Source organism: Salvelinus namaycush, chromosome 20 (genome assembly GCF_016432855.1).
Source record: "Salvelinus namaycush isolate Seneca chromosome 20, SaNama_1.0, whole genome shotgun sequence".
Lineage (NCBI taxonomy): Eukaryota > Metazoa > Chordata > Actinopteri > Salmoniformes > Salmonidae > Salvelinus > Salvelinus namaycush.
The window spans coordinates 20,968,111-20,994,820 of record NC_052326.1 but is presented as its reverse complement, the minus strand read 5'-3'; the positions used below and the strand labels follow the sequence as shown (position 1 = coordinate 20,994,820).

The window sequence follows — 26,710 nt, the reverse complement described above, 5'->3', positions numbered from 1 at the left end:
GAAGATGGGCCATCATGACAAACTAAACTTTTGGAGCCTTATGGCAGTATTGAAAACACTATTAAAAAGCTCACCTGGAGAGCTGACCTGGCTGGTGGCACTAGTATTGCTCATACTATCCTCTACCCAGGAGACGTACGCAAATGAGTCCTTCTTGTGTGGTGTTCCAGAAGAGCATAGACTCTCCTGCAACAAACAAAAACACAAGAGCAAATGTCAGTCAGGATCTTTTTCGAGTGTGTGTCACAATTATATAGACATGAACCTCTATGTTACGGTGTGTTGTATGTTAGTGAGTGAGGGTGGGAAAACAGTGGCACCTACCAGTACAGTGTTGTATTCATCGATGCACACATTATCGTGTTCCTCCACCACACTGGCAAAGCTGCTAGCATTGGATGAGGAGCGGGACAGGTCCTGGGCCTCAGGGATGTATGGAGCCCTGCAACAGATGGTGGAACTACACACCTGGGTCACTCTGGGGTGACAGGTAGCCTACCGGTTAAGCACGTTGGGCCAGTAACTGAAAAGTCGTTGGTTTAAATCGCCGAGCTGACAAGGTAAATAAATCTGTCGATGTGCCCTTGACCAAAGCACTTAACCCGAATTGTTCCTGGATAAGAGAGTCTGCTTAAATGACTAAAATGTAAATGACCATTCTAATACACACTGCAAAAAGTGCAAACTAAACAAGCCAAAATATCTTATATTGAGTGATAATTCACTTTTTTTCCCTTTTCTAGTTGTTTCGTATCAAGCTAAATTATCTAACGTCATTGTCATATAATTTGTCTTTTTTTAACCTAAAACAGGCTAAATACAAATAAATTATATTATTTCAAGATATTTTACCTTAATCATCATATGAAGGTAAATTATCTTGAAAAATATCTTGAAATATTATACATTATTTTTTGCAGTGCACACACACACACATTCTTCAGCCTGGGTTCAACTGAGCCCTTTTGAGTGCTGTCTATTCACCTGGTCCTTGTGGTGGGCATCTCTGGTGAGCTCTGATTGGATGAGTTCTCTGATTTGGGGTACTGGGAGATGTGTCCGCTGTCTGGGGTCCTCTGTGTGCTGGGGGACACTTCCCGACTGAGGGAGGTGGAGAGAGAGATCAGAGTGTGCAGTCACAGCAGCAAGATTTGTGACCTGTTGCCACAAGAAAAGGGCAACCAGTGAAGAACAAACACCATTGTAAATACAATCCATATTTATGTTTATTTATTTTCCCTTTTGTACTTGAACCATTTGCACATCGTCAACACTGTATATATATATACCTAATACGACACTTGACATGTCTTTATTCTTTTGGAATGTGTGTGAGTGTAATGTTTACTGTTCATTTTAATTGTTTATTCCACTTTTGTTTATTATCTACTTCACTTGCTAAGGCAATGTTAACATATGTTTCCCATGCCAATAAAGCCCCCTGAATTGAGATCAGGATGCTAATGCCTATCGGTCAAACACCAACATGTCTCTGCAGTGACCTCACATATCTTCAGAGCTGCCAACTCTCACACCTTATACGTCACTCATTGAAAACTACTGATTTTATTTTTCTAATTAGTCCATTAGCGCGTTTACTTTTCAACTGTGCTCCAAATCGTTTTGAAATCAAACCATCTGCTCCTGCGATTCACAGCACTCTAAAACATGGCACATTAAAGCATATGATTGGTCTAGTTATGTGAGAGATCAAGGGGATTGGATGCATGTTTTAAAGAAACGCCTCTCAGATTAGGGTGGCGCTGAATGGAGAGAGAACGTTCTCCGCTGATTTTATATTTGTCTTATTTTAACCTAAAACAGGCTAAATACAAATCAATTATATTATTTCAATATATTTTACCTGTAAAAAGAGTAGCATGGTAGCACTGTTTTATGTAAAATGTTGTGAACAAAATTAGGTTGCTGTTACTCCCGTCCATAAATCTATTGCAGAATGCAACCTTTTGACAGCATGTACTAAAATCGATGTAATCCACACTTGCAACAAAAAGGCAGCAGACCTACGTTATGTTTTAGCAGGGAAGTTTGGTAGGGTGACCTGATTCGTAACTGTGAAAATAACTTTGTCAAACAGATTGTGATCCCAAAAGTGTACATTTGATTCTAGAGTGCGGAAAAAATGTATTAATAATTTGGTTAGGGTGTAGGGGCAGATTCATGTCATCTTGTCTTCAGGAGATTTTATTATCTATTTACTTTATTTAGTCTGATCAGTGAAACAATTCTCATTCTTAACAAATGGCTAAAATATAGGGTCATTTATGTGCTTGTCAGCAAGAACACTACTGTTATTCCCCAAACGTATTTTATTATTCACATCTTACCAATTTTGCCAGTGTAATCACATATTTGAAAGTTGATATGCCTATTTTTGCAGCCATTCATGGACAATTTTGAATAAGGAATACAAATAAGCATTGGATATTAAAAGCTCCAGGAATCAAATATTATTTTTGACATTTTAGTATTGTGCACATGCTAGGCAGAGATGGTAGAGGGACTCACAACTCATAAACACATCATATTTTCTCTATGTAGAGTAAGATGATGGCAAGGATATTCAACTAGTAGGTATAAACCACCTGAATATTGATATTTATTAGATGTTTCTTGAAGATTGGGTGATTTTGAGAAATTAATTGTTATAACAAGAACATTTTCAAACACCCAGCACTTGGGAAACATACTCAGGGGTGGCCAACCCTCCTGGAGAGCGAGCAGGATTTTCTTCCAGCCCTATTTTAAAGAGATAGTTCACCCAAATTATAAAATGCTTGTGTCCTTACCTCGAAAGCAGTCTATGGACAAGGAGACTGTAATCTATGATTTGGTTACCTTCTGCCATCAACCATTAATATAACACAATTGCTGTGCAGAGCCTTGGTGAAGTGGTAACACTCCCTGGCACATGTTGCATATACCTTTCTAGCTGAGAACAGGGATCAATCCAACCTTCCCACTGTTTCTAGCATTTGCCTGTCTCCCTATTTCATTTCATTACTATCTGAATTAAGTGTCAAACCACCTAAACCCCCCCCCCCCCCCCCCAAATATTAGCATACTTTAAAATTGATCCCCCCAAAAATCTCAAAAGTAACAAAGTTGTTGAATTTTGAGTGTTCATTTAATGTTCAAAGCATCCTGAATACACCTGACCTGTGGTTTATATTTTGTTATTTTCCACTCTAGTCATAAACCTAAGCCATGTCAAAATACGTAGATTTGCAGGAAATGAGCTTTAAAACAGAACAATTTTCCCAGTCCCCCTTCTAAGGATTGTGCCAGGGGGCAATGAAATTCACATAACAAATCTCACTCCAAGATTTCTTCAAAAGTTGGCAGCCCTGTATATTTGAATGCCTCATCTCTCTCGTTACCCCGTTGTCTCCCATCTCTTGAGGCATAAAACTGTGTCAATTCGCGGGACAAACCCACTAGTTTGTAACAGTTGTACCATTGGCAAAAAAAACACTAGGCAATCTGATGTCGTATGTTGTGGGAGGTACTTTAGACAGAAACAAAAGTAAGGAGGTTGTTGGGGAGGATAGGTAGGCGTATAATGCAAATGTTTTGCAACCTAAACGTTGCATGTTTGAATCATCTCAGGGACAACTTTAGCTTCTTAGCTAATTATAAAATTTAGCTAAACACAACCATAGCATTTTGCAACTACTTAGCATGTTAGCTAACCCTACTCTAACATGAACCTAACCCTAACCTTAACCTATCCCTAACTCTAATCTAACCTGCTATCTAACGTTAGCCACTAATGCTAACGCAACTGAGACACTTCTGTAAAATGCAATCACGTAACAGCTGACAGCCATTTATAGTGACTTGTGGTATTGGCCCGCACTTCTGATATGTTTAATTTCTCCATCTCTTTCTATCGATTTTCTCTGACACTCCCCATTTTCCTCTTTCATCTCCAGGTAGCCCAAACCCTCCTCTCACCTCCTCTCCTGCACCTCCTGGATGTTCTCGATCCCGATGGCACTGCTCCGTCGGGTGCCAAAAGGCCCAGACTTCTTCCTGGTGGGGCTCTTCCCAGGAATGATCAGAGACTGGGGAGTAGTGGATAGGTTAGTCAGCCACAGTACTATATTCCTCTAGCATGACTTATAATAAAACATGGAGGCTATAGTACACTGTCTAAGATATTACTTGGTCTGTTTTACAGCCAGTGAAAATGTGAATTCCAGTCTGCACAATGACTCAAATGCCTTCAGTATATGATACTTGCTATCTACAACACATGATAAACGTTATGGGTGGACTAAAATGAAGTGACAGCGGCTTCTTGGTGAAAGACAATTTGAGATAGTCCATCACTTCATCATGAGTGAAAGAGAGGAATTGATTCACGGAGTAAGGTAATAAACCAGTAAGTATTCTCACAAACCTTTCCATTTTTGCGATGGATACTCTTCATAAACTCTTTATTACCTAAATGATAGCTTTATTATAACCCAGTGGTTTTACCACACACTTGAGATGTTGAAAATGATTGCTTCATAAATGAATCTAAAAATATTGGTTCATGCAGAAAGCAACAGTAATTGAGTTATGCAAAGAGACAGATAACCAGACAAATAAGCAAAGAAAACAGCAGTGAAACAGCGAATTAGAAGGGAGAATTATACATGAACCTCTTCTATTGTTCCTATCCCTATGGCACTGCCGCGACGTCCATGAAACCTACTGGGACTTTTCCCTGGGACAAGTAATGACTGAATCACACAGGGCAGTAGAAAGCAGAGAAAGAGAAAGAGGGATAAATAGAAAGAGATTGAGAGTTGCAGAGAAACGAAGTCACCATGAGATTTCATGCAGCAGGTAGCATTGGAACAGCAAGGTGCAAATTAGAACATGAGCTCACAGTATACCATAGGACAGAGAAGACAGGTGACATATTGAGCACACATTGAAAGGCCATTCATATTGAAAGCTCGACTAGAGTCTGAGACCACAGAGTGGCATAACGTACTGTATTTGGTAGAGCTGGGATGATAAACCAAAAAGTATCGACACCGACCATACCGACAGCTTATCGTGGACATTTTGCAGATATTGTTCACTACGATAAGTAGCCTTTACTAGAGAAGTGTGATGTTTAAAATGAAATCAGTTTGCTAATATGGCCGATCGTTAATGGAACAACATTCAAAGTACTATTTTTAAGGGAAATATTGTGGTGCACAATGCATTAAACTTATCCTTCAATTTAACGTTATCGTGATCATTTAGTCAATTTATCGTGATTATGGCTTTTTAAAATAAAATATGAAAGATAGAGAGAGATACAGGAGGGTCTGTCACAATCCAAAGAGTTAGTATGTGAAAGGGCAGATTTACTTTGGCGAACTAATTGAAAAACAGCAGCTGTTTCTTTGGATTGCCAGTCAGAGTATTCTGCAACAGTGTGTGTCACACAGTGGAAATAGGTACATTCATACAGGAGACTGTGTACTAACTTCTCGTCTTCACAACTGGCCGCCAGCCACAGCTCCATACCAGATAGGCTTCATGCAGCGACAATGCTAGGCTGCATAAAGAGGCTACAGCAGCACATGCAACACTCATGCCAGCAAGGTAACAAGGGAGGGACTCTGGGTAGTCAGACAGCTCAACTCATCTCTTCTCAACTGGCTCTCAGGTTGTCAGAGAAAGCAAATCTGGATTCAAAATGTTATGAGAGTCTGAGTCAAAAGCCCACTAAGTCTGAAAAAGGGCAGAAAGGGTCTTTGGGATCATTCACGTAAGAAAAACTTTTAAAAAGGTGCACTAGCGCCTACTTTTACGCCTCAACAGATCTGTGAACTGGGTTTCACAATATGAAAATGAATATGGTTTAAGATTAAGCATGACATTATCATGATATGAAAATGACAATCATTACCGTGAAATTAACAGTGGTTCATTTAAAAATGCCATGGAAAATGGCAAACTATGGAGGTGACGGATATGAGGTTTAAGGTGGGGGGCACATATATGAAACAGTGTGTTAAATAAAGGGTTTTGAGCACAGGTAGGATAGACAAGGATGGGAGGAATAAGGCGTTTGCTACAGACAGTCTAGGCCAATCCCACAGGGCTGAGAGGATAGGGTATGAATGTATTGAGTGTTGTTAGGGGAGGGTCAGTGTTTACTACAGGGGAGTCAGTACTTAGGCCCACGTGGGCCTCTGGTAAAACCAAAAGGGTTACTTACTATCCCTGGGGTTTTGGGGGTCTCGGTAAAGCTGCCGCTGAGACTAGTGGAGACAGTGTGTGGCTTCTTGTTACTGAGGCCCATGGCATCCATAGACTGGCTTCTGCTGCGGATCACCCGCTACAGAGTACAGAGAGAGACGAGGAGACACGGTCGGTAAGTGTGTATGGACCCTAACCCTCGCCTTAACCACACAAACCCTGATTCTAATGATAACCAGTGATGGATATCATGCAGGACCGTATTTGAACACTTGGGGGCAGTGTAGATAAGTGCGAGGGAAAGAGAGGTCAAAAGAGAGAAGATGTCTATTAGTGTAAGACAGTTCCAGTGCTTCACACTGACAGGAAAGTGTAAAATAAGTCTGAGGTCTGAGAGTGGGTGTTCAGAGGAGAGTGATATAATCCTTCAATGTCTTGCAGGTGCTCAGTAGACTCATCCATGAATGATGTGGAGTGGCAGGTAGCCTAGTGGTTAGAGCCTTGGGCCAGTAACAGAAAGGTTGCTAGATCGAATCCCCGAGCTGACAAGGTAAAAATCTGTCGTTCTGCCCCTGAACAAGGCAGTTAACCCACTGTTCCTAGGCCGTCATTGTAAATAAGAATTTGTTCTTAATGGACTTGCCTAGTTAATTAAAAAATCAAATGTGTGGCGCTGGATAGAGAGAGAGAAAAGAAAGAAAGAGAGAGAAAGAGACAGACAGACAAGACAGAGCCAGAGAGGAAAAGTGCATAGTGGCACATGGGTTGCCATGCGAGCAGCGTCATCAGCTCGCTAATGAGAGTCAATTACAGCGTTCTTCAAAGACACATAATCACAGCTCCTCCACTGCCATGGCACACTGTCCTGCCCACACTCCACGCTCAGCCACCCTAATGGTCATTGATGAAGGACATAGAGTCAGATTGCAGGATGCACATTGACAGGGATGCTCCCTGATCCTCGCCTGGTCACATGACACTAAAAGTGGGTAACAGCTAATTATGGAATCTTCAACGGCGCTTCCTTTACTGTGCATTATTTTTCATGTTTGAATACCCAGAATCCCTTCCAGGAAATAATATTCAACCTCTCTCATGCATGTCATGTGCCCGATTAAGCTTGCACCTCGTATAGTGGAGGGTTACCTTAAAGGACTCAAAGAAGCCCCCCCCTCCACCCCCATTCTCCAGTTTGTCCTCGTCCCCTCCCAGGCCCATCATGGACTGGCTGTTGATGTGTAGCTCCTCATACAGCGTCTCCAACAGGGCCGACCGTGTGCGCTCCTGACAACAACACACATTACGCCAGTCAGAACTATAGAAATCAATCGTATGTAAACACTTGTGCGTGCACTTGTTCAACACACAAATACACACACACACACACACGTGTACACACACACTTGTAATGAGCATGTAAAGCAACACGATCCAGTCATTCATCATCACATACAGCATCTACAAACACACAGACAGACGTCATAGTAAAGTGAGCAGCGAGAGCCACGTGACTCCGCCCCCACACTGTACAGCATGCTGTGGCACGCTCATGCTCTCACCTCCAGCTTGGCAAACTTCTCAGCCTTGTAACAGGCGTACTCCGCATTTATCAGCTTAGTGAACAGGAACTCATGGAACTCATGTCCCTGGAGAGGAAGGGGAGGAGGAAGTGCTACATGAACATGTTGTCCCTCTCATGGGCTCACCTAGTTTATGCATTACTTAGATTCATGACTTCTCACCTTTTTAAAGATGGCCGGGTCCGGTAGAGCGGGTCCAAAGAAAGGCACATCGTCTCTAGCTGTCACAGACACCTGGAGGGGTAGAAGAGAGGTGAAATTTATCCAAATGACAACAGCCCATTATGCTACCACTAAATCACATAACACTGGCTAGCCCCTAAAACCTTTATGAGGAAGATAATGGGCAGTCAGTTACTGATTGATTTCTAGTAAGGAATATGTAGGTTGCCTTGGGCCGAGTCTCTATGTATTGAAATAGCAGGCTTGAGCAGGGTTATAGACTGTGAGGAGTGTCCCTAGGCTTATAGTACCTTGTACGTGACGTTGTCTGAGCAGGCATTCTCCACTTGCGCCACCACATAGGCATGCAGGAAGTTGGAGGCTATCATGTCTGGCACAAAGGGCGTGTTTTCCTCTTGAAACAAGATGGCCACGATGTCGTTGCCTATGTGCCTTTTCCTCTGCAGCTGCAAACACAACAGCACAAACAACAGTGTCTCCATTATGGACATAAACCTTATCACTGCATTAAGGTCAGCCAAGAACACCTAGATTAATTCAACAGGTAAAAACTCCACTAAATGCATAGTACAGAAACAATTTGTGCTTACTAATTGTAAGTATGAAACATCTCTCTAAAAGCAGTTTTCAAGTAACAATTGCGGTCATGTGATGCATATTGAAAGGCATAGGGCAGCCTATAGCCCATTCAGTGAGTGGAGACTAAAAGGGACAGCCCAGTGAGCACCGTCTGGTGTCCATGGACTTTGAAAAGACCTTGACTGGCCTTGATTTCAATGTCCACAGACGTCCCTTCAAATCTGAACTGGACCAAATTTGAACAAATCATAGATGTCTAAGTTTCAGAAGTGCGGACAGTCAGTACACCACAGTACAGTACAGCACAGCAGAGTACAGTACAGAACAGAACAGTTCAGTACATAACAGTAAATTAGAGTATAGTACAGTAGAGTACAGTAATGTACAGTAAAGTAGAGTATATATACTTCAGTACAGTACAATGCAGTAGAGTACAGTACAGAAGAGCACAGTAGAGTAAAGTACAGTATAATTGACTATATTGTACTGCACTGTACCCTACCGTACTTTACTGTACTTTAGTGCTGAGCGATTACCAACATTTCGGTTATTTTAAACAACTAATCGATTGACGTTGCATGAATTATTTGAATTCCATTTCGTTCTGTTTTTTCTATGAGCTCTATGCGCGCATTGCGTAGTTTCTCTAGAGGTAAATCAGATCAAGCTCGAACTGTGCCATGTCGTAGGGAGTTGTAGATTCCAACAGGCACATATTCTACATAGTCTAGTGCAGAAAATGTGGTAATTAACTTCAATGACCATAATCCATTTCACGCCTACTTGTCCGGTCTGTATGTTTATTTTAAGCCTGCTACGTTAGTGTGGGGCAGACATGGAGAGGGAGAGAAGAGACAGAACAATGTGTGATCGAGAGGGATAGAGAGCAGTTGCTTCACAAGGTATCTCTACCTGAAAATACATGATCTAAGTGATTGATAGTTGGTATTCAGCAGTCATAAAAGTATGCCTTATTTTTCTTTGACGAACTACTAAAATAGTGATTTTGTCAGACAGCATAGGCAGCAGCTCTATAGAGAGATGATGATGATGATTTGGAATGAAATAATAAATTCATCAAATAAAATAAATGTATTAAAAACAACAATTGAACATTTTTATTAAAGTAATGTGAATAAATTATGCTTAACAGGTGATTAGCAGTAATGGGCAGTCACTACCATCATGGGACTTTTATTAATTGTTTTATTCTGTGTTGTTACAGCATTCAACCCACATAATGCATAGTACATTTAATGTTGAGAAAAAATTGCGAAACCAAACTTGAAAACTGTGATAATTTTCCGAAACTGAACCGACCTTAAAAAGTAGTAATCTCTCAGCACTACTGTCCCTTACTGTACTGTTCTCTAATGTACTGTACTCTACTGAACTAAACTTTACTGTACTGTACTGTACTGTGTTCTGCTGTACTGTGCAGTACTGTGCTGTCCAAACTTGTGACACATAGACTTCCGGTCCGGACCGACCAAAATTGGTCTTGTTTGGGAGTGGAGCTCATTACAATAATAAGAAAAAATGTAAAAGACGTATTTTCAATGTCCGTAAAAAAAGTATTTTTAACATCCGTAAAATACATCTTTTCAAAGTCCGTAAATTACGTATTTTCAACGTCTATAAAATACGTATTTTCAACTTTAATTCAGAACCGAAAATTAACCTAATTTCAACGTCTGGAAAATCTAATCAAATCAAATTTTATTTGTCACGTGCCAAATACCACAGGTCCTTACCGTGAAAATCCTTACTTACAAGCCCTTAACAAACAATGCAGTTCAAGAAATAGAGTTAAGAAAATATATACTAAATAAACTAAAGTAAAAAATATTTTATTAATTGTTCAGCAGTCTTTTGTTGATTAATTGTTCAGCAGTCTTATGGCTTGGCGGTAGAAGCTGTTAAGGAGCCTTTTGGACCTAGACTTGGCGCTCCGGTACCACTTGCCGTACGGTAGCAGAGAGAACAGTCTATGACTTGGGTCACTAGGGTGACTGGAATCTTTGATAATTTTTGGGCCTCTTTTCAACCTCATTTTGGTCACTGGGAGATCATATTTCCCTGCACTGTGATTATAGGCCTCTACAGCTTAGCACTTGCTCTCTAACATGTGTTGACTCACTGATCAGTCACCAGTTTGACATGTTATTCTGCACACCCCTGTGAACATTGGGGAGATATTCATGACACCTGTTGATTAATGACATTCACTGCAGAGCAAAGCTCTGCCATAAAATAGCACAGAGCATATTGATAGTATGCATAAAACAGTAAGGCAAATATTTATTTTTAGGGCTTTAGCTGCTGAATTGCTTTATAGTCCTGTGTTTTGGCACTGTGTTTTACACATGAGAACAATCAACCATCTGTTTCAAGCTCTAAAGAATTAAGGAAGATATTGTTGTTATTATCATAGAGGCTTTATATCTATTCAATAATCACACACACACACGCACCCCCACACACACACACACACACACACACACACACACACGCACCCCCACACACACACACGCACCCCCCCCCCACACACACACACACACACACACACACACACACACACACCCCCCCCCCCCCCCCCCCCCCCCCCCCCCACACACACACACACACACACACACACACACACACACACACACACACACACACACACACACACACACACACACACACACACACACACACACACACACACAGGGGCCAGTAGGGGCCAGATGGTACCAGAACAGCCACTATGCATGAGGGCAGATGGACAACAAGGGAGTGAGAGCTGTCATGTATAACCATGGTGAAACACAGACACTCAATAATGATCTCAACACAGGCTCAACGCCAAGTAAACCTCCACTTTGGACTGCTAGTTGTTTCCCTTCCTCTTCCTCTCAACACATTGTGTCTGTTCATCTTTGCCTGTATCTCTTTGGTGTCACACTGAATCTCTGCTCGTCTTTGCCTACAAGGCTATCTTCTCTGTGCCCACATGGCTCAGCTCTGTTGCTCATTCGTCTGCTGAGAATATGGACTCTCCTTGGGATGATTCTCCCAGGGGGAAAGGTGAGGTAGCTAAAATCACTCAAAACAGCAGGATAAAGCATTAAGCCACCAGACTGTCATCAAATTGGAAACTACATGTTGCTCATGCCTAGCTACTCCACATCCATCTTCACGGAAGTTACAACTTGTCATGAAAAATAGCCCCTTCAGGTCAAAGCAGACAGGGTCACTGAGGACACCAACAGGAGAAAAGAATAACAGGAAAAAAGCATCATATTGTTGTTCATGGTGGCTAGTCCCTCGGGCAATTTTTTTTTGCCACAGATTTTACAAACCGGTACTTATTACCCAGTGATGTTACTCAATAGAAATTAAGTAGATAGAATTTACAGCCAATCTACAGCTACTGACAGACATAATGACAGACAGGATAGGGCCTGTGAGTTGACTGAGACAGTTACCTGCTGGGTGTCTCCCTCTGTGTATGGCAGTTTGGTGGACACGTGGAACATGATCTCCTTGTTGTGAAAGTTAGTGTAGACTGACTCTGTTCCTGTCTGGCCATGGGTGACGTCCAGTCCCCCTCTGAACCTGCAGAGCCAGAGTGTGAACCAGACTGTTACAGCAGCAGCACAGGTTGTCTCAGTCTTAGTGCAACCAGACAGCCCATCCACACCACTCTGTCTCATCCATCATGCAGTGAATGCGAAGGGCATTTATTCCCTTCCACTCAATCATAATGTCAGTAGCACTAAGAATATTATATTGCTCTAAATTGAGAGAATAAGAACAGAACTACGGTAATAAACATAGATGTATTATCTCCAGGGCTGAAAGACTGCAGTGTCATCACCCAGGCAGTCATGTCAAAGTAAATTGTAATCAATAAGAGACATGACCAGTCTATCATCTGCCATGCCAATGCCTTTCTAAGCCCACTCTTACCCTTTAAAGTCATGGAGCTCAATCTTGTCGCCCAGAAACTCCAAGAACTCCACAAAAGCAGGACTCTCGTCGCTGTTCCCAAAGAGCTCCTCCTCAGTGGTCTGCAGGGAGAAATACAAGGCCGTGAAGAGGAAGTAAGACATCTGAACTCAACAGTTCCACAGGAGGAAGCACAGCAAATCCTCTTAGTTTGGGGAGGGAGAAGCTCAGTGGCCAAGCTGGCATGCAATGATGAGTAGCACAGTCATAATAATACTCCAAATTCAGGAACCCATCAACCGTTATAAATACAGTATATATGACTTTATATGATTTTACTACCACAGGGTATATACCACTCACCTGGCCAAACTTCTGATAAATGACTCCAAACTTGAAGTTGTTGCTGATGACATGCTCATCAAAGGTGACAATGAGCCTTGAGGCCTGGAAAATGATAGTACATTTAGCAGAGTCAAGGTGAAGGTGACTACCTCTTAGAAAAAAGGGTTCCCTCTGTGGAAAGGGTTCCACATGGAACCAAAAAGAGTTCTACCTGGAACCAAAAGGGTTCTACCTAGTACCAAAAATAGTTCTACAAAGGGGTTATCCTATGGGGACAGCCGAAGAACCCTTTTAGGTTCTAGATACTGTAGCACCTTTTCTTTTTCTAATAGTGTAGCATCAATGTAGAGCAGTGATGGGGGGGATCATAAATAGATGAGAAATACAACATTAATACAGCAATAAATGCTCCTTGCTGGACCATAATATTACTGTATAATACAAAAGTATTAAAATAGTTTGCTACTCCATTGTACATTTCACGATGAATACAGAGCCTACCTTCGGGTAGAGGACTGGGTAAAATCTGTCCACGTTTACCTCTTCAAACACCAGCTGCAAAATAAAAATGTACTTTCAACTTTTCCTCCTGCCATTGCAACTTTATACAATAACTTTTGTTTCAACTCCACATCTATGAAGTCCCTTTCCAACCATTGTCCACAACATGTCCTCTAGGCTCTGTCATCCTACCTTGGCCATCTGGACCACGTTGGGGAACTCAGTCAGGCAAGAGATAGGAATCACATCATGGTGGGTTTTTAATTTGGTCCTAAAAGACAAAATGTTAGAACAGTCACATAGATATTCACCATTCTGTTTCCAGAGAGGGGATTATATTTGTTTTCCATGTCAAGACCCTTCAACACTTTGGTGCCATTTCAAATGTGTTTTCTTCCCATTTTGTTGACATCCCTGCTGATGCAAATGTGATGCAGAACTATTGTAGAGAATCTTCCCTTGGATGCTGTGGGGACACAATGGTGATTTGCATAGCCTGCCTTGCCACAGCCAACTATGAGCAACACAAACTGTTCAGACCGGCACTGTACAAAATTATTCAGGTGGTTATTAAATTATTCTTGAAAATATCATTATTTTGCCATAAAAACATTTACTTGAATATAATTAGTACTTCACTTGTTCAACCAACCTAAAAAAAAATGAATTCAACATAAGATAAATGCATAATATAAACAACTATTTGTGTGTAAAAACAACTACAAGGGAAATTGTGTTTAACTTACTCAATTTTCATAATATTTCCTTTCATCTTAGGAATTTTAAGTTCTTCCAACAACTTGCCATGTGGCTCTGTTTTCAGAGGATTGTGGGTCATTTTGTTTTGTTCAACTTTACGATACTTTTACACAATGTTGTATGCATGTTTGAAGAATGAAAAGCACATTTCTATATTAGTATCAAACAATTTGATATGCTTTGAGGTGTAATGGATCATGATGAACGGATATCAAAACCGTTGGGGAAATGACAATCAATGATGAGACCACCCATTCTCACAATTAGTGACATCATGCGATCCACTTTTGACAGAGGCAACTACATTAAGCTACAATGCTTTCAGCTTTACCTCCAATTAGTGTTAGTGGAATGAGCACTGCGCTCAACAATTCCTGGATACAAATGTAAAGTGATTAAATATGTAAAGCCATTTTTAACACTAAGACACGATCAATAAAAGTAACTCATCAGAACTATTAAGTAGATCCAATGTACAATATCAGTTCTAGATTTGATTAAATTAAGTTGATCTTCGCCATTTTTTATGCTGGACTTAATATATTAGTGTTTGTGAAACACCACCACCTGCAAACTGAGCACACTGACTAACACAACTACTCTCAGCCATACACCACCTGCAAACTGAGCACACTAACTAACACAACTACTCTCAGCCATACACCACCTGCAAACTGAGCACACTAACTAACACAACTACTCTCAGCCATACACCACCTGCAAACTCAGGCCACATTGGAATAGAGAGCCCCGTCTCAATATTTTCTGTCTTCATGGGGCATTTCTCAGTATACGTCTTGAGCCAACTCAGTGAATGTTGGTATTTGACGTAACTGAGGTGGTGACTGTACCAGAAGCATGGAAACTGCCCAGCTGATCATTAGACAGCAGGTGGGCCACCCGCTCGCCAGCTTCTTTCTTCCATCAAGTGGGAGGAGGAAAAACAGCCGCTACTGCTTGAGTCCTCTCTCTAGGGTTGTAAAATTCATTCACAGCTTTTATGGAGCGTTGAGTGCTGCCTCCCGCCTTGCTACTTTATCATTAGTGTTATAACGGGGAGGAGTTGAGAATTTCAGTGGCCTGTGTTTAAGGCTAGAGTGCTAACCCTGAGCTAAATTAACCTCTCTCTGACCACATAGTGGACCTCGATAGGGATGGAAATGTGGACAGGACTGCTTAGAGGCTGAAGCAGACCGATGCCCTCTCCTCTACTCTGGGTCAGGTGTTATTGAGCACTTCATGGTGGTCAAGCGCCTGCAGTCCATTATTGACTATACTGTCCTGGAACAGTATTTGTACTGCACACTAGGTGAAGAGAGCCTGAGAGGAGGCCACAAAGGGAGAGAAATACACAGAGGGAGAGAGAGCGAGAGAGAGAAAGCGAGAGAGTGAGAGAGAGGTTCATGGGAAAGAAATAGAAAGAAAGAGAGAGAGAGGAAAAGAGCGGCACATGGGGAGAGAAATAAAAAGAGTGCTGGAGACATAAGAGGATGGGGGAGAACGGCAGTGGGCAATAGAGAAAAGAAACAGGAGAGGAGATAATGTGTAGAGAGGGAGGTGGCAGGGGAGAGATAAAGATAATTGTTACCTTAGCAGCAAGCGGAGGTGCTCCTGGTCCCCGATGACGTCATACTTCATGGAGAAGACCAGGTGGCCCAGGGCAGTGTCCATGGAGTAGTAGTTAAAGTGTTCCTATAGAGACATTACCAGGAGATCCCCTCAGATAACAACTCATCCATGCCTCAGGCACTTGTTCATTAATTCTCTGACTGGCCTAGTCCCCCTCAGCTCCACTGCTCAAACAGACAGAAGCTCCTCCAACCTAACAGTGGTAAATACAGAAAATACTTTCATTTGTTAGAAACACAGTCTCCCCCCAGGATAATGAATGGATGTAGGCTCACCCTGTTATGTAAGCAAGCTGAGGGAATCTGAGCTAGCAAAAAACATACTTCCTTCTATTTCCATTTCAGTTTCAATCTATTCCAATTTCAGCTGGAATGAATACTCCAGAAAAACATGGGGAGCCTATAAGACTATGCTCACCTTGCCCATGAACTGTTTCCTGTAGATCTTGGCAATGCTGTTGGTCTCCAGCTTGATGTGGGAGGCAGCACATGGCTGCTGCTCAGGCGTGGCACTGGATTTGTGATTGGTCCCCTCGATCCAGTAGCCTCCAAACTGAGGCAGCAGGATAAGGGGGAAGGGGCTCCTACGACCCAGGACCTGATATCAACCATGATGACACAGGTTAACGGTTACATGAAAATAAACACAAAACATGGAATTAAATTCAACAGCAGATAAAGGGTTACCACACTATGGGTTCACACAGAATGTTTATGACGTATCTCAAAACTCTATATGCGAGACAGATTTCAGTTTCAGATTGTTTGTACCTCGTGAACGCTGGGGTAAGGGATATAGTCCTCCTCTGTCTGCAGAGAAAATCACATGTCATACTGATGAACAACATTGTTCTATTTCCCATCATAGTGCCCTCATAAATGTAGCATGTGACTTTTGTGTTCAAAGCACAATCAATCAATATACAAATGCTCAATCTACAAAGCCCATTACTTAAATGAAAGGAACCTACATTACATCATGGACTGAAACCACTTTAACTCTGAGTGGGAAACCCAACTAAAACGGCACAATTTTTAGAGTGGCCAACACAATAAACTCAACAATGTATTCACATCTGAATTATCCCCTATTGTGACACTCAGGGCCTTAGTGAGCATTTCTTTGTTTGGATACAGACTGTCAACCCGCTGAGGATATGTTACAAAGTCTACCGTTCCTAGACTCACTTTGAGGGGTGGAGGGAGGATGCATCTCTGCTCGTCCATTCTGCTGCCCTGTGGAGGGAGATAGAGGCATGCCAGGGGACAGGTGATATACACAGTACACACACACTCACACAGCTGCACAAAATATTAGACTTCTTACTCCAATTTCACTTTTTAAAATGTTTAATATTCAAGTTCATAATGTATCAAATGTTCCTCTATAACTAACCTTGGCATTACAGGTACAAAGGAAAAGAGAGACATGAGAAGCTTTCAGATGAAGGGCAATACATTGTTTCAACATATCAACTAGACATATGTAGCATCATGAGGAAGCAGAGAGAATTCAAATGTAAGTGGAAGAGAAAAGAGAGGGTAGTAACTGAAGCAGAGGAGTGACAGTGTGAAAGACAGGGGACAACAGGGAAGGTGTCATCAACAGGCAGATCCCAGACTATTCACAGTACCCACGTTCAGAACGTGTTTGGGGCATCGAACAGTACTGTATAGAGCAGTGGTGGCATGCAACGCTCTTCCATCGCAGCTTGCTCAAGCGAACAGCAAGATGAGCTTTAAAAGACAAATCAAGCAGCACCTCACGGCAAACGACCTTAACGTCCCGCATTTTCTGTATATAGTTGGTTTTGGATTTGCATAATATGTATGATATGTAATTGTTTATGTTCTATTATTTTTCTTTTGTAGTGTATTATGTTGCGCTTTTATGTTTTTATGTTTGTGGACCCCAGGAAGAATACAGTAGCTGGGGCTTATGCAACAGCTAATGGAGATACATATAAACACACAAGATTGAGATAATCAGAGTGAGTAAAGTAACTGAAACAGAAGCAGTTAAAAAGCCCAGTGCTTCACACAAGGAGCAAATTGGTCACTGTTCCAACAGGGACAGTTTATAGCTTAGAATTAGCTTTGCTACACATAGAGATAGAGACGTTGATAGGCTCTTAAAGGCTGATAGCTCTTTGAGCTGATAACGTAGATACAGAGGGAATATTCCAATACGAAGACCCAGTACGTATTATGCAGTATAGTAGTAGCACTCATAATTCATCAAACCATCTAAGATCTGCTTCACTTATATACTCTACTACGCTGTGCTCATCAAATGAATAAGAATATGAGCTGGCTTTGTCTCCTAAACCCTAACAGTGTTACACAACAAATAAAGCACAAATGTTGTAAACCGGAAACAGGACAAAGACACTTTCCATCTCGGCCTCTCAGAGCACAGAGGAGAAACTACAAAGAAGACAAAGCAGTGAGGATAGTATACAGCAGAGCTCTCAGACCACTTACTGTACCTGCATCCTCTCGATCATTGCAAATAGGTCCGAGGTCTGAGGGAGAGAGACAGACAAATCGAAGAGGGAGAGTGGTTTACTGACTGGTAAAATATGCTGGCTCTGCAGTGGTCTTCACATGAGATTTCTCTTGTGTTCATCCCAAAACATTTGTGGATATGGAGCTGGCAGTTTTGCTGATCCAAGTCCTATTTTCTTTACAACCTGCCTCTGACTCCTCCATGGCATCGATGTGCTGCACTTCTTTCCCAGGCCTGTCACACCACCCCAGCCCAACTGAGACTCCATTCAGTATTCACTGAATTGCTCCTCCACACTGGAAAACAATCTCCTGGAAACATATATATTCCTCTGAAGGAGTGCAGCCCAGTGCCTCTAAAGGCGGTGGAGGAATATTAAGGCTGAAAACAGCCACTAACCACCTCAGCTGACTTCCTGGCACTGTGTGTTAACTCTGGATACTCAAGGTGTGTTGATGAGTGACCGTAATACACTTAGCCTATTAGATCAACATGGAATGGGGAGAGTAGATGTCTGTCAGCAAATGAAAACAAATGAGATACCTGGCTTTACAAACTGGTTCTAATATTACCCTCCGTCTGCCAGCCCTGTTCATTTACAATCAATAGAAGTCTACTGTACAACTCCACTATCAGCTCCCATTAACTGCAGGATCCATTCTATCCCAGATAAGAGACATTCATACAGAGTAAGAGAAGTAATAGCCACAGCCAGGCAGTTGTTCTCCATAGAACCTGCTACCCTGATGCTGGGCAGCTCCACCCTGACCACAACGCATCGGCTAGGGGAGTTACCAATTAAAGCCTTTGTGACCTAGAGCGTCACATAGCCAATGATAGCCCAGATTGTTGTGCAGAGAGGCCCTCTCTGTACCATGTAACAAACGTGGAATGAGGTGTCAAGCTGATGTTTCCACATGACAACATACATTTGCTATGGGCACACCAGGACTTACTAAAAGGGTGCATACACACACTACTCACATACACACATACTGACCAACATTGGCTTGTCTCAATAAAGCCATGGGTGCAACCCATTGTTCCCTGTGTGAACAAACAGTGTCATATGATACGCTGGCAGATCCTACTGCCGCCTTGAAAACAAACATAAGTGCAAACCAACATGGACCAAATTGCCAGAGTGTATCGGAACCCAAAACTAAGATATTACTGTTTTTCATACACAAATATTCACCTCACCAAATCTGTGACTGTGCAGTAATAACCTAGCCTGCACGTGCAGGATGACTGAACTATCTGCCAGAGACAAACAGACCATTGAGAGGTGCTGACATGATAATGAGTAACAGTGATGGGACTGGAAACTGCACTAAAGACCAACCCTGACCTAATGGCCTCCTATACTAGACTCTCAATTGTCTCTGTAGCTACTGTAAACTGTTCTATCAAAACCAAGCTAACCAAATGAGTTGATCATACATCTGTCATGTTCAACCAATCTCTGTGCTCATGAGAAATCAACAAATTAATATGAATGATAAGACACAGCTGTGACTTCAGGTGAGAACAGCTGTTCTGACTGCTACAGAGTAATGTCGATCAAATATGCATTTAGAGTAACACTACACTGAAAGATATCTAAGATCACAGTGATCTGCACTACAGAATCACTCAGTCTCTTACTCATTGAGAACAGTAAGAATAAATACTTACATCGCTGTGTCGTCTCCTCTGGCCCCGTGTAATAACCGCAGGACTGAGGAACACATGGCCACTCTTAGTCATCCTGAAGTCATTCATAACTTCAAAACTCCAGTGTACTGGTATATTTGTCTCTCTGTGTGTGTAGTGACCAGATGGTCAGAGGCCTGACTACTACTGTCACTTTACACTCTGTATTCTACTGCATCTAAAAACACAACAGGAACTGCTGCTGTGTCTCATGTCTAAATAGCTCTGCATGCCCATTAGAATGCATGGGTGTGTCTGTGGGTATAGGTCTGTATGTACTATATCTGTGTGAGCATGTGCCTGACTGTAAAGATCCTCCCCCTCTCTTCCTCTTTTCACACACTCTGTCTGTTCTCTAGGAAGTAGAGAGAGAGAGAGGCACTGCGTTTCTCCACCTCCCACTGTGAATAACTATGCCTCTCTCCGGCTTATTTGCCCTGCCTCTCTTGCTTTGTACAGTCTTCTTTTTTACCCTTTCATATGGTGAAAATACTGTCTTCCTCTTTCTGGCCTTCCCCCCCTCTCTCTCTCAATCCAAAGGGCTTTATTGGCATGGGAAACATTTGTTAACACTGCCAAAGCAAGTGAAATAGACAATAAATACAAGTGAAATAAACAATAAAACATGTACAGTAAACAAAGGAATAGAGACATTTCAAATGTTCTCTCTCTCTCTCTCTCTCTCTCAAATTCAAATTCAAATTCAAGCTGCTTTATTGGCATGAAAAACATTGTGTCAATATTGCCAAAGCAACAATGTATACAATATACATTGTAATACAATTAAAACAATGACAAACAATAATATAGAATGGCAGTAAATAATAATACAAAATTAAATATAAAAATAGTAACAATAAAATGGTAACAGTCAATAGTCGAATGTAATGTATGGTGTAATGCACCACTACCACCACCACCATCATTAAACTGCTATCATTACCATTACCACCCATACCATTACTATTTGGAATGATAAACAACAATAATAATACTAATAACAATAACAGTAATAACAATAACAGTCACAATAAGTAAGTTACTTCTTACTATGCAGATATTATTATTCAGTGTCCCTCAGGCTATGGCAGGTAAATACATATTTGGCTGCAAGAGAAGCCATTGCTCCTTCGCCCATGAGTATTTTTAGTTTTTCCTCTGGGTTTAATAAGTTAAAATTTGGAATAAATGTAGTCATTTCTGTGAATAATGAATCTCTTGGTGAGGAATATTTATCACAGTAAAGGAGAAAGTGCATCTCTGTTTCTACGTCCCCTGTCAGGCAGTGACCACATACACGCTCCTCTTTGGGTAGCCATGTCTTTTTATGTCTGCCGGTTTCTATTGCCAATCGGTGGTCACTCAGCCTGTACTTGGTAAGGATCTGTCTCTGCTTCGTATCTCTGACAGAGTAGAGATATTCAGCCAATTCATATTCTCTGTTTAGGGTCAGATAGCAATTTAGTCGGCTTTGGGATTTTGTTTCGTTTTTCCAATGTTGTAAATATGAGTCCTTTGATTTGTTCATGATTTTGTTTATTGGAATTCTTTCTTTTGAAGCAGTGCTGGTGTCTGCTTGGTTGGTGAGGTCCAACACCAGCTGACTGAGAGGGCTCGTTTCTGGGCTCAGCTCTTGGGTTTGAAGTGCTTTAAATTGCAGACTCGAATTTGGACTTGAATTTAGATGTAGCCAAAATTTTAATGATCTTTTCTGTATTTTCATTATTATTGGAAAGCGGCCCAATTCTGCCCTACATGCATTAGTTGGTGTATTTCTCTGGACTTGTAGGATTTTCCGACAGAATTCTGCATGTAGGGTTTCAATTGGATGTTTGTCCCACATTTTAAAGTCCAGTTTATTGAGTGGCCCCCAAACCTCACTTCCGTAAAGAGCTATTGGTAGGATTACACTGTCAAATATTTTGGTCCAAATTCTAATTGGGATGTTGATTTTGAATAATTTCATTTTTATTGCATACAATGCTCTGCGGGCTTTTTCTTTGAGTGCATTCACTGCCCTATTAAAGTTTCCCGATGCAGATATGGTCAGACCAAGGTAGGTGTAATTTTTTGTGTGTTCAATGATGGTGTTGTTCAGGGTGAATTTATATTTGTGTTTCTGACATCTGTTTTGTTTTTGGAAAATCATGATTTTAGTTTTTGGGAAATTTACTGCCAGGGCCCAATTATGGCAATATTGCTCTAGAATATTAATGTTCTGTTGAAGACCTTCTTTGGTTGGTGATAGAAGTACCAAGTCATCAGCATATAGCAGGTATTTCACCTCTGTGTCAAATAGTGTGAGTCCTGGAGTCTCTCTCTCTCTCTGAGGACAAAAGCACCATGAACTCATAAACAATCATCAGAGGCCTTTCCCACTCTACAGCATTTCCCCAATAAATGCACTTAACATAAAGCTTGTTTCTCCACCACACACTACAAACAACTACACAGTCAAATGGTCTAGCTAAAATAATTATCACACTGGTGATATGTGATGTTTTATTTGTGCTAACAATGACTGTGTTTTTGTATTAAATGTTTATGCATATCGTATATTTATAGTATTATACAGAGCACATTTGGAATTGAGACTTAGGTATCAATATGTCTTCCCTGTTAAAATAAAGGTAAAATAAACACTATATTAAAGATAACAAGAATACACATTGTCTAAACTATCATACACACGGCTGTCAAACTATGGAAACATACAATCCACGAGTGCCATAGTCCACACATCCTCTGAGCTAAACACATATCATAAATATACATTCTGTACATACAGCAGTCTGTGCTCAAAACGAGCTTATTTACACTGTAAAGTAACCTTCCAGTCTGAATAACGTGTATAAACTGCTTCCATGAACTGAAGAAGCAAATGCTCAATTTATTGATGTGCTCTGTTGTTACAGTAAGACCCTCCTTCTTCCTGTATTGACACACAGCCCTTTTCTCCAGGGGCCTTTATTGACCCTGTGAAAGTTTTAATGGGCCTGGTCTCAGATGACTCAGCAGGCTGCAGGAGCCCAAAGAGGGTCTGCTGATACTGCAAGGTCCAGGGTCTAAGATCAGGGTATCAACATCTCATCTCTTCAACTTTCAGAACAACAAGAAGGGTAAACATTCTGTAGTATATTGGGTTGTATGTGTGAGTAAGAGAAAGAGAAAGAGGGAGAGAAAGGGGAAGAGTCTAGTTGTATTGTTATGTGAAAGTGTACACTTGTGTATTTTATGGAACTCCTCCTCTTTCTGGTACTGTCCCACTATCACATTTACAACCAATACTGACCTACTTCCTACCAAAGGGAAACACATTTCAGAAACCTCTCAATGAAAACCGCTTGGGTTCATTTTCTAATGGCGCTGCAGTTGTACAAGAAGATGAACACTGTCAGTTCATCCACCAAAATACATTTCTGCAGAGAGAAAATCAATGGTAAAAACACTAGAGGGGAGAGTTCTGAGTTTCTATGATGAGGAGGCTATGTATGCAGCATTAAACCTCTAATACCGATTGATGTCCTTAAATAAAATGGAGACACTTTACTGTGAAGGACCTTTTGTTGTACTGTAGGAAGAGCTTTGAGCGAAGCGTACATTTGCATTAATGGCAGCAGATGAAGTTGGATGTTGTAGGAGAACACATTGTACAGGCCAGGGATGGGCAACTGGCGGCCCGCGGACCTATAAATAAAATTTAAAAAACTCCGTCTGGGTATCTACTTACTGTTGGGAGTTAGAGTAGTAGAATACATTAGGTGCAATTTCAATATTTTGCTGTGCATAAGCAGACACTCAATTAGCCAATGTCAGCTAAATTGATTTAGATTGGTAAATTAGTTATTATATTAAAAACTGAAAACATTAGCCTCCACCCTATGGCAAAATATGTAGAATTGCATGAAATGAGTTATAAAAGTTGCCAATCCCTGGTATAGGCTCTTTAGAATGTACTACATCTCATTTGTCAGTCTGTATACTCAGACTTTATATTAAATAACCAAACTTGGGTTCAGCAGTAATATCCTAAAAAAGGTAAACCCTGTCGATATTGTAAAGATGTGTGCAAATGTTTGAGAACATATCAGTGTATTATTATTAGACGCAAGGCTACAGGGTAATACAGTGCCTTCAGAAAGTGTTCACATCCCTTGACTTTTTACACATTTTGTTATGTAACAAAGTGGGATTCAAATATATTTAATTGTCCTTTTTTGTCAACGATCCACACACAATACTCTGTAATGTAAAAGTGGAAGAAAAATTGTTTTTTTATTTTTATTATGAAAAATAAAACACTAATATATCTTGGTTAGCTAAGTATTCAACCCCCTGAGTCAATACATGTTAGAATCCCATTTGACATTGACTACAGCTGTGAGTGTTTTGGGGTATATCTCTAAGAGCTTTGCATACCTGGATTGTACAATATTTGGCCATTATTTTTTTTTAAATGCTAGACAGGCATTTTCAAGTCTTACCATAGATTTTCAAACCGATTTAAGTCAAACTGTAACCAGGCCACTCAGGAACATTCAATGTCTTCTTGGTAAGCAAGACTGAACCAGAGTTTCCTCTTATTGCAAACCGGATGCATGTTTGTGAATATTTTTCCTTCCTTTCACTTTGTCATTTAGGTTAGTATTACGGAGTAACTATCCATCCTAAATGTTCTCTTATCACAGCCATTAAACTCTGTAACTGTATTAAAATCACCATTGGCCTCATGGTGAAATCCCTGAGCGGTTTCCTTCCTCTCCGGCAAACGAGTTAGGAAGGACGCCTGCATTTTGTAGTGACTGGGTGTATTGATACACCATCCAAAGCGTAACTGACAACTTCACCATGCTCAAAGGGATATTCAGTGTCTGCTTTTTTGTATTTTCACCCATCTACCAATAGGTTCCCTTCTTTTCAAGGCTTTGGAAAACCTCCCTGGTCTTTGTGGTTGAATCTCTCCTTGAAATTCACTTCTCTACTGAGGGACCTTACTGATAATTGTGTGTGTGTGGTACAGAGATGGTGTTGTCATGTTAAGCACTATTAATGCACACAGAATGAGTCCGTGCAACTTATTATGTGACTTGTTAAGCAAATTTGTATTCCTGTACTCTTTTAGGCTTGCCATTACAAAGGGGTTGAATTATTATTGACTCTGTTTCACCTGTCTTTGTGAATGTCTCCACCCCCCTCCAGGTGTCGCCCACCTTCCCCATTATTCCCTGTGTGTTCTCTGTTTGTCTGTTGCCAGTTCGTTTGTTGAAGTCAACCAGCGTTTTGTGTCTCAGCTCCTGCTTTTTCCCGTCTCTTTTCTCACCCTCCTGGTTTTGACCCTTGCCTGTTCTGACTCCGAGCCCGCCTGCCTGACCACTCTGCCTGCCCCTGACCCTGAGCCTGAGCCTGCCTGCCACCCGGTACCGTTGCCCCACCTCTGGTTTACTGACCCCTGCCTGTCTAGACCTGTCTATCGCCTGCCCCTGGTGGAATATTAAACTATGTTTCTTCAACATGGTCTGCATCTGGGTCTTACCTTCAAACCTGATAGACTCAACACATTTCAGCTTCTCATTTGTAATTAATTTGTAAAAATGTAAATTAAAATAAAAAATCCACCTTGACATTATGGGATATTGTGTGTAGATCAGTGACCCAAAATCTCAATGTAATCCATTTTAAATTCAGGGTGTAACAAAACAAAATGTGGAAAAAGTCAAGTGGTGTGAATACTTTCTGAAGGCACCGTAGACATCAACTATTGACATTTAAACACATTGAGAGAGAATAGATCTTTATTGCCATTGAAAGTAGCCTAAACACAAAAGCAATCAGGGGCAGTTTGATGCAACAAAAGAAAGCAAACAAAATGGTGCAGTTTGAGGCCATGTGGCAGAGAGTGATGTGGGGGCTGGAGTTGGGGGTGTAAGCAGGTGGGTCTGGGCAGGGGTGATGTGGGCGCTGGAGTTGGGGGTGTAAGCAGGTGGGTCTGGGCAGGGGTGATGTGGGGGCTGGAGTTGGGGGTGTAAGCAGGTGGGTCTGGGCAGGGGTGATGTGGGCGCTGGAGTTGGGGGTGTAAGCAGGTGGGTCTGGGCAGGGGTGATGTGGGCGCTGGAGTTGGGGGTGTAAGCAGGTGGGTCTGGGCAGGGGTGATGTGGGCGCTGGAGTTGGGGGTGTAAGCAGGTGGGTCTGGGCAGGGGTGATGTGGGGGCTGGAGTTGGGGGTGTAAGCAGGTGGGTCTAGGCAGGGGTGATGTGGGCGCTGGAGTTGGGGGATGTAAGCAGGTGGGTCTGGGCAGGGGTGATGTGGGCGCTGGAGTTGGGGGTGTAAGCAGGTGGGTCTGGGCAGGGGTGATGTGGGCGCTGGAGTTGGGGGTGTAAGCAGGTGGGTCTGGGCAGGGGTGATGTGGGCGCTGGAGTTGGGGGTGTAAGTAGGTGGGTCTGGGCAGGGGTGATGTGGGCGCTGGAGTTGGGGGTGTAAGTAGGTGGGTCTGGGCAGGGGTGATGTGGGCGCTGGAGTTGGGGGTGTAAGTAGGTGGGTCTGGGCAGGGGTGATGTTGTGGATGTTTGAGAGCGTCTGCATGATGTCATTTGTATGTGGATTTTGTATTGTAAGAAGAAGAAAAAAAAACTATCAGGAAGAGGTAGACAGTTGTGCTACTGTACCTACAGTGGACTCGGAAAGTATTCAGACCCCTTGACTTTTTCCAAATGTTAGTACATTACAGGCTTATTCTAAAATGGATTAAATGTTTTTTTGTCCCTCATCAATATAAACACTATCCC

General features: G+C 41.7%; 2 protein-coding genes across 2 annotated transcripts; both read right to left on the bottom strand.

Annotated features, from left to right (window-relative positions):
- Window positions 1–12: 12 nt before the first annotated feature.
- On the bottom strand, window positions 13–18,231 carry LOC120064691 (rap1 GTPase-activating protein 1-like). The gene is made up of 21 exons (XM_039015312.1): window positions 18,214–18,231; window positions 16,913–16,960; window positions 16,496–16,534; window positions 16,143–16,322; window positions 15,685–15,788; window positions 13,530–13,608; window positions 13,338–13,391; window positions 12,855–12,938; window positions 12,513–12,613; window positions 12,029–12,158; window positions 8,270–8,425; window positions 7,959–8,030; window positions 7,776–7,862; window positions 7,363–7,500; window positions 6,236–6,355; window positions 4,674–4,754; window positions 3,979–4,088; window positions 3,771–3,773; window positions 985–1,101; window positions 325–460; window positions 13–186 (listed from the first exon to the last, which is right to left on the bottom strand). Exons 1-21 carry the CDS (start codon window positions 18,229–18,231, stop codon window positions 13–15), a joined length of 2,031 nt encoding a protein of 676 aa, XP_038871240.1.
- A 1,258-nt stretch (window positions 18,232–19,489) lies between these two features.
- On the bottom strand, window positions 19,490–26,507 carry LOC120064690 (extensin-like). The gene is made up of 2 exons (XM_039015311.1): window positions 25,792–26,507; window positions 19,490–19,493 (listed from the first exon to the last, which is right to left on the bottom strand). The coding sequence occupies exons 1-2, from the start codon at window positions 26,505–26,507 to the stop codon at window positions 19,490–19,492; spliced, it is 720 nt and encodes a 239-aa protein (XP_038871239.1).
- Window positions 26,508–26,710: the final 203 nt, after the last annotated feature.